Genomic DNA, 12,876 nt, shown 5'->3' with positions numbered 1-12,876 from the left:
GGGGCTTCCGGGCGCCGCGGTCCCGTCCCGCAAAGGCTCCGGCTGCAGCCGAGCCCCGCCCGCTCCGTTCCCAGGGCCGCGGCGGCAGCGCGCCCCGCCCGGGCCGGGCCAGGCGGGAGCGGCGGGGCCGGGCCGGGCCCCGGGCAGGGCATGGCTGGGCCCCGGGCAGGGCATGGCTGGGCCCCGCGGGGCGGGGGGTGAGCCCTGGGCTGGAGCCCCTGCCACCTCCCAGCGAGCGCCCCGCGGGCCGGGTCCCGCCGGCGGGATAAAGGGGCACTTGTGACACGGGTTTGTAAGAGGGGCAAGGCTGGCTCGGATGCAGGTGCGGACCTGCCATAGAGAACGGCACTACGCTGGGCAAAGAAGCGAATTGGCCACCAAATTTGGAAGATCATATTTAGGCAAAACTTTATGCTTAAATTAGGAGTTGATTTCCCAATGGTTGGCAAAGGACAGCGTAGCACATCAAAACTGGGTGAAATCCAGGTCCCACGGAACTGGAACAGAAACCTTTCCCACCAATTACAATAGTAAACCATGGGAGACAAGCACACTACTAATAAAGGTAATTTTAATAGTAGGTATGTGTTTTATAAGACATTCATTAGAAGTATGTTTTAGGAGAATGCACTTTGTTAACACCAAACAGAAGGCTCTGGCAGCTCCAAAAGAGTTTGCTTCAAAGTGTGGAACTGCTCCTGAACTCAAAAATGGGCCATGATCTTTCAGTGACCACACTGACTGTACCTGCTTGCAGATGTCAGCATCACTCTTGAAATTAAACTGTCAGATATTTCAGGTATCACAGGTTAGACTAAATACTTGAAAAAAGGAGCCAAGATCTTGTCAGTTTTATGAATTTAATTATTTTTCCATTCCTTCCCAAGGGAAAAGGCCTTGGTTTTCAGCAGCTTTAGGCTATCAACCTAATCTGGGTTATATTTGCCTCCTATGCCTCTCTACAGAACTCTAGACATTTGCCATTGGTTTGAACAGAGTTCAGCATTTCTTTGCTCTGAGCTGTTACGCTTTTTTAATGAATAAACTTTAGTTAACTCCCCAAAATTTCAGTCCCATGGAGTATTTTTTTTTGCTTTGCAGTTCTCCCTATTGAACTCACATCTGATTACAATAGACTAAAACCAATACTCTGATACTATTTTAGCATCTTTTGTTCTGTCCCATGGAGAACTGCTTATCAGATGTTTATGCTGGCCTTATTTTATGTGATAATAACCAGGCACAGTGCTCAGCTCGCATCTAAAACAATTTATTTGACCTCGTCCACTTTGGTTAATAACCAAATACTTTCTAAGTGTTCATTTGTCACACCAGTCATTTCAGGCAGGTGTTCATTGCATTCCCTGTCAGAAATACAAATAAATCATACAGGTGGGGTACAATATGCTCTCTTAAAATGATGCCTAAAACACTGACAAAACTAATGATATCTACTAATGACTAAAACCAGAGGTAAACTAATGAAAGGCATGACATATCAGCTAGACATGCAACATAACAGCCAAGTAGCATCTGACAATTTGACTTAAGGATATTTTTTTTCTTACATTAAGTAATTAATCTAATAATATGGAATATAATCCATGTTTAGGTTGTCAAACAGCTCTTCGGAGGTTCATATAGACCATTTTGATGTGGCAGCAGAGAGAGCAAAGGCACTCAAAACACTGAATAACATCAGGAGTTGGGGAGTGGAGTGTTTCCCAGCAGAGCTCTATAAAAAAAGAGAGACATCTGATAAACCCATTTCAAAATAGTTCTATTTATCACTATTATAAAAGCATAGAAAGTTTCAGAGAAATCTTTTCCTATTGGCCCCTTCTATTATGTAGGCACTTCTGATGTTAAAAAGATCATGTGTCACATCCATAGCGCCCGTAAATCAACAGGTGTTCAGTTTTCAAGTGATACGCAGGGACAAACATGGAAAACACCTCTGTGGTCCCACTTTTCTTCATTTTTGTTGATACTATTCCCATTTATTATGTTGCACATGTCTTCTCAAATGGTTATTCAGATACAGGAAATCTGATAGATACCTCACAGTATAAACAACAGTTTCAGTTTTCTGTGACAGGTATAGGAAGAAACCAGTAGAACCTACAAAGAAGAAAAGTGCTTACCACTTGACTGCCTCCAGAGGAAGGTGACTGTTGAAAACAAACAAACAAATAAATCTAAAAGTGTTCTCACACAATGGTTTTGAAAACAGTTTTTGTCTGCAAAAGTTTTGATTACCTTAACCCACAGCATGGGTTTAATTTGTTCAAGAGGAAAATTGCTTTGCATTGATAAAGCAAACAGTTTTAGTTATGTACAGATGTCTCGTGGTACATCTGAAAATTTCAGCTAAAACTGATGGAAAGACAAAAGTCTATTTTTCTCTCATTCCATTATCATATTTGATACAGAGTTTTCCATCTCTATAATTGAAAGAGGACATTAAAAAATTGATGAGTACTGAAAACAAAACAAAAAAAAGAAGTGCGAAACCAGGTAACCTGCCAGCGAAAAACTCAAGAATCTAGCTTACTAAAAAAAAATAAAAAATGAAGGATTAACTGAGCACAGTCTATAAAATCTACACAGAGAACAAGAATTTAAAAAACAGAGGACAGAAAAATGTAACAAGGCCCCTAACTGAAATCTGAAACAAGAGAGATTTAGATTTAAAATATAACTGACACTGAAATTGCTTTCCCAGGCTGAGGCCATATTTTCCACAGTGGTTTCTTTAAATATGCTCTAATACAAATGGAACTAATACAGAATGTTCTCTTCAGACCAAATCATCCTAAAATTGCTCTACCTACCACCCAGGTTTCTTTGTTTACTAAAAAAAGAAGATGAAAAGGCTGTGATGAAAGTATTCTTACCTGTTTTCCAGAATAAGTGCTTCCTGAGCCAGAGCCACCCTGCAAAATAATTATAAACCATTTAATTTTGTAGTATGAGACTCCAAGTGAACAGTGTCCAAAGAGCACACAGCAGTCTTGAAAATGCCCTGGATAGCATTAGATTTGATATTGACTTTGATTTTACCATTTTTGTTGCACTTTCCTCCCCTATTTTAATTGAATGGCCTTGAGTAAGCACAGCTATGTCCCCTTTATTCCATGAACAGTTTCAGAGGAATGTGTCAAAGCAATGTGCCATTGACTGAACTGCAGAGTTTGAAACTGAAACAGTTACCCTGATATTTAAACACATCATTCTTATCAGAATGATCCAAACATACTCCTATGAGTAAGTGACAGAGTATATAAAAACTTTGCTCTGGGAGGAGTAAATGCTGCCTCATCCTAAGGTTCAAGTTTGAACAAAATATTCCAATCTTTTTGGTAATTTTTTTCAGACATTTACCATTGTAACAATTTTAAATTTCACCCTCATTACTGTTATCTATTTTAAAAACCAATATCCACATTTCTAACTTGGTTGCAGAATACTGAAAGAAGAATATCCTTACTGGCTTTCCTTGATGACTGCTTCCTGAGGAAGATGAACCCTGAAAAAAGATACCTGTTTTTGACTCTGTCTATTTGCACTTATATGTTCTCACTGTCTGGAATAAAGGACCACAGGAGAACGAACACTGTCTTGTGTCCAGTCCTCTAAAAATCTCAGGGAAAACCTTGTCTGAAATACAAATATTTAGCATCGTTTTGTTACAAGTATTCTTTCAAATGATGTATTGGAAATTTTGATACAGTGTTCTCAAGAAGAAAGAACTGTTTCGTAGTTGTGATGTGTTTAATATATGGAATGGAAAAAATAATAAGGTCTAATGAAACATTAATTTGCCTGGTATCAATCTATGTTTACATTTGGGGGAAAAAAGGACACCACCACCAAAAAATGCAAATGTTAGAGTCCTTCACTCTACAGCCACTATTTGAAAAAAGCTCTAATAAGAAAGGTAACTCTAAAAAAATGGATATAGAAAAATCAACCATCCAGCTTTCTGGGAAAGTGGCTCTGCTCATTTGAATGGCATTGCCAATAGGAAATGTTACCAAGCATTGAATACTTAATGGACATCAAATACAGGACACAAAGTGTCTCACCTTTATGATTCATGTATTAGAAAAGGTAACATTTATGCCCACTTTTTAATAACAGGTACACCTTCTTTTCTATAAGCGATAAGCGAAAACATTGTGTGTGCTTATTGGTATCTCCTGCCATTGAAGGACAAGAGCAAGGTCCAAATTACATAGTAAAAATAGTAGTCTGAAATGGGAGAAGTTGAAAATATGCACAGTTAAATGGCAACTATTGCGTCCTTCAAAAAGAAAAAGTAAGTATTTTCTTCAAAGCAAGCCAGAAATACTTAGGACAAATGCATTTAAAATCAATGAAAAACTGAGCCCTGAGGAGGAAGTGTATGATTATTATGAATTTAAACAGAAATAACTATTCAGAAGTTTGTTAAACAAACAAACAAATTAAAAATAAAATCCTGTGATCTCATTCTGTGATTACCAGAAGTTCAGTTACATAGTAAAATGCTGTCTCTAAACAATGGAACTGTGTGAAAATAAATATTGTATTTGCATTTGTTGAGATTATCCCAGATGACTAAATCATGTGAAACTCTTTCCATATTGAATTAATTCTCAGAATACTGTCTGGTCCATAACTAACTAGATATGGGTTTTTTAACAGGTATATAAGAAAAAAGGAAGGTAAATTTGAATTTTTTGACTTACTGGTTTACCATGTTGTCTGCCTCCAGAAGAATATGAGCCCTGTAAGAAGTCAATGCAACATCTATTAATTGAAGGAAAAATCTTCTGTTGCTGTCTTGAGACAATTTGTGCAGTACTTAGAACAAACTTATGTGGATGTTGTTTGAACAAAAACAGTAAATGGGGTACCTAAAACTTCATCTCTATACTGCACACCAAACCAGTGGCAATTTGAACTAAGAGAGCAGTGTTATGAAATACAGTTTGGTGGTTATAGTACATTCAAAGGAATGTTTTACACAGAGCAGTAATTCATTGGAACCAAATCTTTTATTCACCTTGCTGAAACGACCAATTGGTATTACCTCAACTATTTAGGCTTTATAAAATGGCCAAATTAATGTATCTTTCAGCATCAAGTAACTGACCTGATCTAGAAAGTATGTTAGGAAGAAGCTAGGAGTGATGGGATGGAAAGATACTCACCGGCCCACCATACTGGCTGCTTCCTGAGGGATAAGATCCCTATTAAAAAGAATATGAGAATTTAACAGCAGTTACTTTTTTTTTCCTATGCAGAATGACTTTCCATCACAGAATGACTTTTAACAGGAGATCTCTGTAACAATCTGGAAAGTATATTAATCTAAAAAGATTCAGTGAAAGACTTTGACTTAATGCCTCTAAGTTCCTTAACAGCCGAAAGTACTAAATTGGGCAAACAGTCACAAACCACCTGCTAAGACTGTTCTGTTACATAAATAAATGGATCTAAAGTGTCTTACATATGGCTTTCAAGAGAAAAAAAATCTACTTTATGTGTGATTTTCTGCTACATCAGATGTGTTCAGAGAGCATCATGTCTATTGTTGTAAAAGTATACTTATGATTCCAAATAGGTAATTGGGAACAAGATTGATTTGCAGCTGTTAAAAATCCTCTCCATGCTACAAGAGATTATCTTCTTTGTAGAGTGATACTGAACTCAACTGCTTGGCAATGGAGTGAAAAGAAATTATTTTTTTAAGTGTAGCAGAGTGAAACATTGCAAACACAATAATACTAATGAAAAATATGCTCCATCTTATTAGACAGCCCTCCATTACACCTGTCAACTACTTGCAGTAGTAAGATTTCAGAATCAGTTACAAACTACTAAGTGTAGAGAAGGTACTCAGGGAGCTGATTACAGTAAGAGACTTGAACTGCAGCTGAAGATGAGGAAAGTAGTATTATTGGGTGCAACACACCAGAATTTATATTTTCAAAGCAATATCTATTGGTATATTTTGTGCCAAAATTTTTCAAATATTCAATCTAAACAAGTTTAAAAAAAAAGATAACTTCAATATAATTGAAAAATAACATAGAAAATATATTTTGAACTGGCATCAGAGCAATGTGAAACTGAAACATAAAAATGGTTAATAAAATTATCACTTGAGATAAGAGGCATTTTGAGGTAAAACAACTAGAATTATGATCTGTGGAATTTCTTTAAACTGAAGTTTGTTTGTGCTACTCCATTTCAGTTAAGAAATGGTCCCTGTTTTCAAATATTCATTAAGAGTGTCTCTGAAAAACCAACAGTATATGCACTGTATCATGTTTTTCTTTTAATAACTAGCAAGTAGAAAGAAGATCTTGAAAACAAAGAAAAAGTGCTTGCCTGTCCGCCATACTGATTGCTTCCAGAATATGATGAACCCTGTAAAAAGAACGGGAAATTTTCATAAATAGTTTTCTAAATAGAATCTGTCCTTAAAAAGTCCTGGGCCTAATATAAACAATACTCCTGACATTGATTAACTTGAAGAACTTTACACAGTTATTAATGCAGTGGCAAATGACTAGTTATCCACACATCATGCTAATGGTTTAGGCAGTGAGGTGAACCCTGTGAATGATTCTTCAGTAATTTTTTGAGGTAAGAAAGCTCCTATAACTACAAAGTAAGATCTTGGCTCTAGTTCATAGGAAGATATAACTGAAATGTCAAGAGTGACTTAATAAGAGCCCCATACACGCTCTGGAATTATTGTCCTTATCTCTGTGACTAAACTGAACTCAATATTTGATGGATTCTGGGCAAATATGGCAACTGAGCCATGTTTATTCCTGAGGAATAGTTCCCAAGGAACTAATCTGTGTAAATGTTAAAGACAAACTGCCTACCTGTCCACCAGCATAGTTGGCTCCTCCGAAAGAGCCCTGTGTTCAACAGAAATAGAAGTGTTTACTCTGTATTAAATTCAATGTCACATAGAGGAGAAACAAGACAACGTATTGACCAATTGCAATGATCAAGTCATTTACACTGATTACTACTATTCTTTTGATTAAACAAGTAAAGGATTTAGTTTTGATTCATTGTGATTTATATGTCAAATAATTTATGTTTATATAATATATATAATATATATAATATATATAAGTGATAATATATTATAAAATAATATAATTTCTATTTATATAAATTCTAATTTTTAGGTTATTTTTGACACTTTTGATTCTCAGAATTTGCATGGGTGTCATGAGTTGTATACTTGGGCATGTGGTTTTGCTTGATTATGTAATCAAGGAAAGAGAAGTAGTCATCTAAGCAATTTTGACTATACTGAGCAAACAGGTCACTGAACCATCTCTTGGAAGTAAATTAGCTTGATCTCAGCAAACCAGTGGAGTGGGGTTTCTCAGATGTTGGGAGGGCATTTGTTTGTTTCTTTTTAAAGTATTTACGAAAGTATAAGGAATATACTAATTAGACAGAAAAAAATGGAAATATATAACTTTTTAAATGCGTTGCTCTGCTCCAATCTGAAAGCATTTGGGGACATGATTTTAGATGTAAGTTTCACTAGTGGAATCATACTGTTAGTAACCGTCATAAGAGCAGTACTGTTACACACACATGTCTAAAACCCAATGAAATATTTGGGAAACAGATTCTTAGAAAAGTCCCAGGCCTCTCTCACAAACTGAGTAGCTAGTTTTGAATACACTACTAAAGTTGCAAGTCACTTAATATTTTTGTCTTTAGCAGGTTCAAAATTGTTCATTTTAACATAATGTGAAGAAAACTTCCATCATACATAGAATTTCACAGATAGAATTATTTCAAGAAATGTAGTTCCTTGGGAATTTTCCAGTACTATGAGAAATATATAAAGACAAAGAATACTTACTGGACCTCCACCGGGGCACACACACCCACCCTGTACAAAACACAACCAAACTTACTTTCCTGGGTCTCTGATTGGAATAGGACTCTGAATTCGTAAATCAAACTCACATTCTGCTAACTGTAAGCAAATGGACTATAAAATCCTGCTCATAGACTCCCCAAGTAGTTTCTTTTTGCCTCCACTGCCCTTTTCAGGCGAGCTGTGCAGTTACTCATCAATTTTTTAAATAGAATTTTCTAATTTCTCATTTAAAATTTACACTAAAAACTCTTAAAATGATGAGTAGCAGATTCTGAGTAGTAATACTGATTTTATTTTTTTTTTCCCCTGAGGAGACCAGAGCACCTAGAATTTTCCCAGGGACGTGGTCACAGCATGAAGCCGGCCAGAGTTCAAGAAGTGTTTGGACAATGCCCTCAGGCACATGATGTGACTCTTGGGGTGTCCTGCGCAGGGCCAGGAGTTGGACTCAGTGGTCCTGATGGGTCCCTTCCAACTCTAGCATATCCTGTGATTCTGTGAATACATACAGTACTCTTTCATGCTACGGATGTTACAGGAAACACTAAAGATGACTTCCAGTTGAGGCTTATTAGGTAATTTCTACTCTGATAAAATTAAGTAAGAGGTGGTTAGGGGTTTACCATTTAGTGTTTCACTTTCCACATTCAATCTGGATGAAATGTGTAAAGGGAAGCAGTTCTCATGAAGGAAACCTACACAAAGCAGTTTGTGAGTGCCTGACACTAGCAGAGCTGAACACTGCCGAGAAAGGAGGACATACCTGTCCACCAGACTGTCTGACTCCTGAAGAAAAGCCCTGGAAAAAATGAGTAACTAATTATTTCTGTGTTACTGAGTAACATTCTCACTTGTTCTCTGTGGTCCTCAGTCTTTCAAATTGCTTCTGTTTAAATGTAACAACAAAAAATGGGCTTCTTGAACCATGATCTGTTAAAGAAGCATTTCCATGCAGTCACACAGGCCCCTGTATCATTTGCTCATACCATGATCTGACATACTGGTCACACCTATACTTAGCAATCCTCACTCAGCCTGGCTTAAAGCCATTCTTTCTTAGAATGTTCCTTTTTTTTAAAAAATACAGGTCCATTTTCCTAATGTTTTTCTAACTGTTTACCCAAAGTGCAGGTACTATGGAAGTTAAAAGTTTTACCTGTCCACTGTACTGGCTGCTTCCTGAAGAAGCCACACCCTAAAGAAATGAGAAAGCATTTATATATGTTGCACATTATTTAACTTATGACCTGTCACAGAAAAACATATTTTTATTTGTCTTCCATGAACCTAAGTGTCATAGGAATGCAAACACTTATTTTATGGCCATACTGAAAGCCACTGGCCTTTACAGTGGCTGCTATTTAGACAGAACAATGAAGTTTGAATTAAAGTCAGCTTTAGGCAGGTGAGAGTAGTGCTGCTGCCCTGGATCATGTGCTCACAGCAGCCTCCTATGTTTTACTTATGAGAGTAGGCTGACACAACAGAAAGTCATATATTTATCTGGTCTGCCTAAACACTGTTTTGCTGTAAGATACCCCTTTACAAAGTATTCAATTTTTCACAAAAAAATGGAAAGATGAACAATGGAAAAAACAATCCATAAATAGAAAAACAATTCTCACCTGTCCTCCATAATGGCTGCCACCTGGGAAATATGGACCCTGAAGCAAAGGTGCCAATTATTTCTCAAATCAAAAAGCTTCTTTAAGAGCTTTTTTTAAGAAAGACTGTTTCCTTTCTCTGTTGCATAATGAAAAATTACAGGAAGATAGACATTCAACCTATTGCTTTATGTGTTCTGTGCAAATTAGGGAGTGTCCTTAACATATGAATCTTCCATAATATTGATCATGAGCTATTACGATGCATGTGTAGCTTTTTGAGACTACTTGGACTGAAAAATCTCTTTCTCCTCTAACCCCCTATCCAATAAATCCGACAGTCAATGTTTTCTGAGTCCAAGGATGAGTTTGTTGGGGATGTCACTCCATATTAGAGGTTATACCTCTAGGCAGCACTAGGAACCCTATCCATCATCTTTCATTTCACAAGGGCATGGAACACCTCTCTTAGCAACTCCTGATCTTCTGCCCTGTTCCTCTTCTGAGACATACTGCTTCTCTGACATCAACTTTGATTTTGCATTTTACCAAAGGAAGTGAGGTAGAGGAGGAATGAAATCTCCTTCCAGCCACTCTTTAGTGTTAGAGCTAAGAAACCTTGACAGCAGCAGGGCAGGCTGGAGGGTAGAACAAGGCCAGAACTGAATTAATTGTGATACAACAGAAGCACCAGATCTACATAGGTTTTGTACTGTTTCAGATAGATACCAGATCATAAATTATCAGATCAACAGAGTTTACTCAAAAAGTTTTTTCAGTTAATATAAAAGTATCAAGTTTTGATGTGGGAACTGTGTGTTAGAATAAGAACTACATAGGAGGAGATTCTCACCTGCCCTCCATACTGGCTGCCTCCAGAAGAAGGTGAACCCTGAACAAAAAAGAATTTAATGATCTCTGTCTGTCATTCTAGCCCTTTGAACCATGCTCCACATAAGGGAGAAGTATCCAGTTGCTTTCACTGCAGAACTATGAGTGGATTGAACCACAAATGGGTAAGAATCATCTGCATTTACCATGATGAATCAGAAATTCCATCTTAAAAATTCTTTTGTGGCTTTGTATCACATACATTTATAACTACTGTATACTTAGCAACAAATTAGATAAAACATGGGGGGAAAATCACCAAAATAAAACACAATCTCCTTAAAATGTTCTTTTACACAGAGACGTTTATCGAATGTCTCTGATGAAGTAGTAAACACCACAAGGGAAGAATTCTCACCTGTCCACCATATTGGCTGCCTCCTGAGGAAGGTGAACCCTGAAAATAAAAAAGGAAACGGAAACTTTTTTACATCTATTTCATAGACTCATAGAATCATTTCATGAGGCTTTAAAAAATTTTGGTTAATTTCATGAAGTGGTTATGTCAGAAATTCATAACCTTTTGTCCTGGAAATTTCAGGAGTTAAGTCAATCATGTATTTCACATTCTATTTTTTCTTAGTCTTAAATAATGATCTTCATCTGAACTTGTTTTGTTTAATCACAGTGGCACCAGAGCATTATGGAGAAAGATTTACTGAGAAGATTTTAGACTAAATTAAAGCTAAAATAGACAACCAGGTAGACAGTGAATAAACTGAAGTTTTGCATAGGTCAAAACTACAAGAGCAGGGACTACTGAATGCTTACTTGTCCACCATATTGGCTGCCTCCATAAGAAGATGGCCCCTACAAAAATATTGAAAATTGGTTATTTCTGAATTCATGGAGATGAGCAGCAAAGAAATCTATATTTTGTTATTTGACTGTTTGTGTGCAATTATCCCAGAATAAACTGCATTTTTGTCTTCCTTGAATTCACATTATTATGACAGAATACAGACCACTGTCAATTTTCTTGAAATAATAAATTGAGATCTTCTATTAATACGAGTCAAATACTTATAAAACAAATATATAATATAAAATATTAAAAGTAAGAGCTTACATGTCCTCCATACTGGCTAGCTCCTGAGGAATATGAATCCTGTAAAGAATACCAAATGAGTGAATTACCTGCTGTAGGATTTCCTTAAATCAAAACATGACTCTCCCAGGACAACAGGAGCAAGAGAGCAGGGTAAGAGTGAAGACAGGTGAGCAGGACTTTCATTATGCTTTAATGTTCAAGCCTTACAAGGTAAGTTGGAGAAATACCTGAGCTCCTAAGCAAGGGTGGAAGGCAAAGATGTACTGCTTTGTTTGTCTGACTTGTTGGGAAGGTTAAAGTGGCCTTGTTTCCAGTTCTTTCTCTGCTCATTTCTAGAGAGTGGAATTTCTTTATTTGGAAAGCTGAGTCCTGGGTCAAACCTAGCAGTAAAATGTTGGCTACCCAACAGGCCTCTGAAAACCAAACTTAGCAAATTTACTGAAACCTCATACAACAAGAGGTTTCTTTAAAGAGAGGAAATTGGATTTGCTTTTCTTCATAATGGGATTAGGTCCACTAGTAATAAAAAATGCTACATTTTGATTAATTTTTTCTCCACACTTTTTTTTTTGTGAGCTTCATTATGCAAATTTCAGGAAAATAAGGGCACTATTTGCTAAAAAACTCCTTGTGTATAATTTTTAGGACATATCAAACCCGATGAATTTCATTTACTGAGCTTTTGCCCTTTATACACAGTTCCCATATAGAAACTGAATTTAATTGAGTGAATGAATAACCATCATTTTCAGGTGTGAAAAATTGGCTCTCCTTTTGGAATGAGTGCTTACTTGGCTGCTGTACTGGCTGCCTCCAGAAGAAGATGAGTCCTGGGAAAAAAAAAATAACATAGCAATCAGTTGTTTTTCTCTGAAAGAACTATTTCAAAGCAAAACTTCTTGAAGAATAGCAGTATATAAATTTATATTTTAAACCTTTTTGCTTGGGTTTAAAGTCCATTCAAAATGTAAAATCTAGCCCGCTCTACTCTGTTAATAAGTCTAAAATTTAGAGTGTAATTGTATACCAGAATGGCTGCCTCCAGAGCCCTTTCAGAAAGGAAATACTGGTTATTTCACTTCAAAGGATATGAATGAAGGATGGGCAGCTTGTTTGTTTCAGTTTAAAATCACTATACTGAAGAACTACATCCTTACAAAAAGTTTTAATATTAATTCTTCCAGAGTACTACAGACCTTTAGAGTACTCTGAGATTCCACAAGATCTGCTAAGCTCATAAGCTGTTTTGTGTTTAGCACATAATGTGAAATATGTATCAGAAATGTGTCCTTCATCATGAATCTTAACTGTGTAAAATGACTTTTCAATTGCCCTGTAAAGAAGATATTAAAGATGATGATCTGAGGTAAACTGCAACACGTACTTGGGGGACAACTAAGATCTACACTCAA

General features: G+C 36.7%; 1 protein-coding gene across 2 annotated transcripts in view; it reads right to left on the bottom strand.

The window, feature by feature from the left end:
- Nucleotides 1-1,249: 1,249 nt before the first annotated feature.
- LOC127478074 (hornerin-like) overlaps nt 1,250-12,876 on the bottom strand; it is a 77,650-nt gene continuing 66,023 nt past the window's right edge. For both annotated transcript variants that reach the window (XM_051803248.1, XM_051803259.1), the window contains exons 59-75: nt 12,256-12,294; nt 11,483-11,521; nt 11,185-11,223; nt 10,772-10,810; nt 10,376-10,414; nt 9,544-9,582; nt 9,075-9,113; nt 8,682-8,717; nt 7,898-7,927; nt 6,888-6,923; nt 6,382-6,420; nt 5,199-5,237; nt 4,734-4,772; nt 3,491-3,529; nt 2,898-2,936; nt 2,145-2,171; nt 1,250-1,735 (exon numbers count right to left, since the gene is read on the bottom strand). In XM_051803248.1, coding sequence (XP_051659208.1) covers nt 1,637-1,735; nt 2,145-2,171; nt 2,898-2,936; nt 3,491-3,529; nt 4,734-4,772; nt 5,199-5,237; nt 6,382-6,420; nt 6,888-6,923; nt 7,898-7,927; nt 8,682-8,717; nt 9,075-9,113; nt 9,544-9,582; nt 10,376-10,414; nt 10,772-10,810; nt 11,185-11,223; nt 11,483-11,521; nt 12,256-12,294 — 696 coding nt within the window. In that variant the 3' untranslated portion in view covers nt 1,250-1,636. The remainder of the gene's footprint in view (nt 1,736-2,144; nt 2,172-2,897; nt 2,937-3,490; nt 3,530-4,733; nt 4,773-5,198; nt 5,238-6,381; nt 6,421-6,887; nt 6,924-7,897; nt 7,928-8,681; nt 8,718-9,074; nt 9,114-9,543; nt 9,583-10,375; nt 10,415-10,771; nt 10,811-11,184; nt 11,224-11,482; nt 11,522-12,255; nt 12,295-12,876) is intronic.

The sequence above is a fragment of the Manacus candei genome, unplaced genomic scaffold (genome assembly GCF_025592945.1).
Source record: "Manacus candei isolate 608988 ecotype Guabito, Panama unplaced genomic scaffold, ASM2559294v1 h1tg000005l, whole genome shotgun sequence".
NCBI classification, from domain to species: domain Eukaryota; kingdom Metazoa; phylum Chordata; class Aves; order Passeriformes; family Pipridae; genus Manacus; species Manacus candei.
This window is presented reverse-complemented; position numbering and strand designations above follow the sequence as displayed.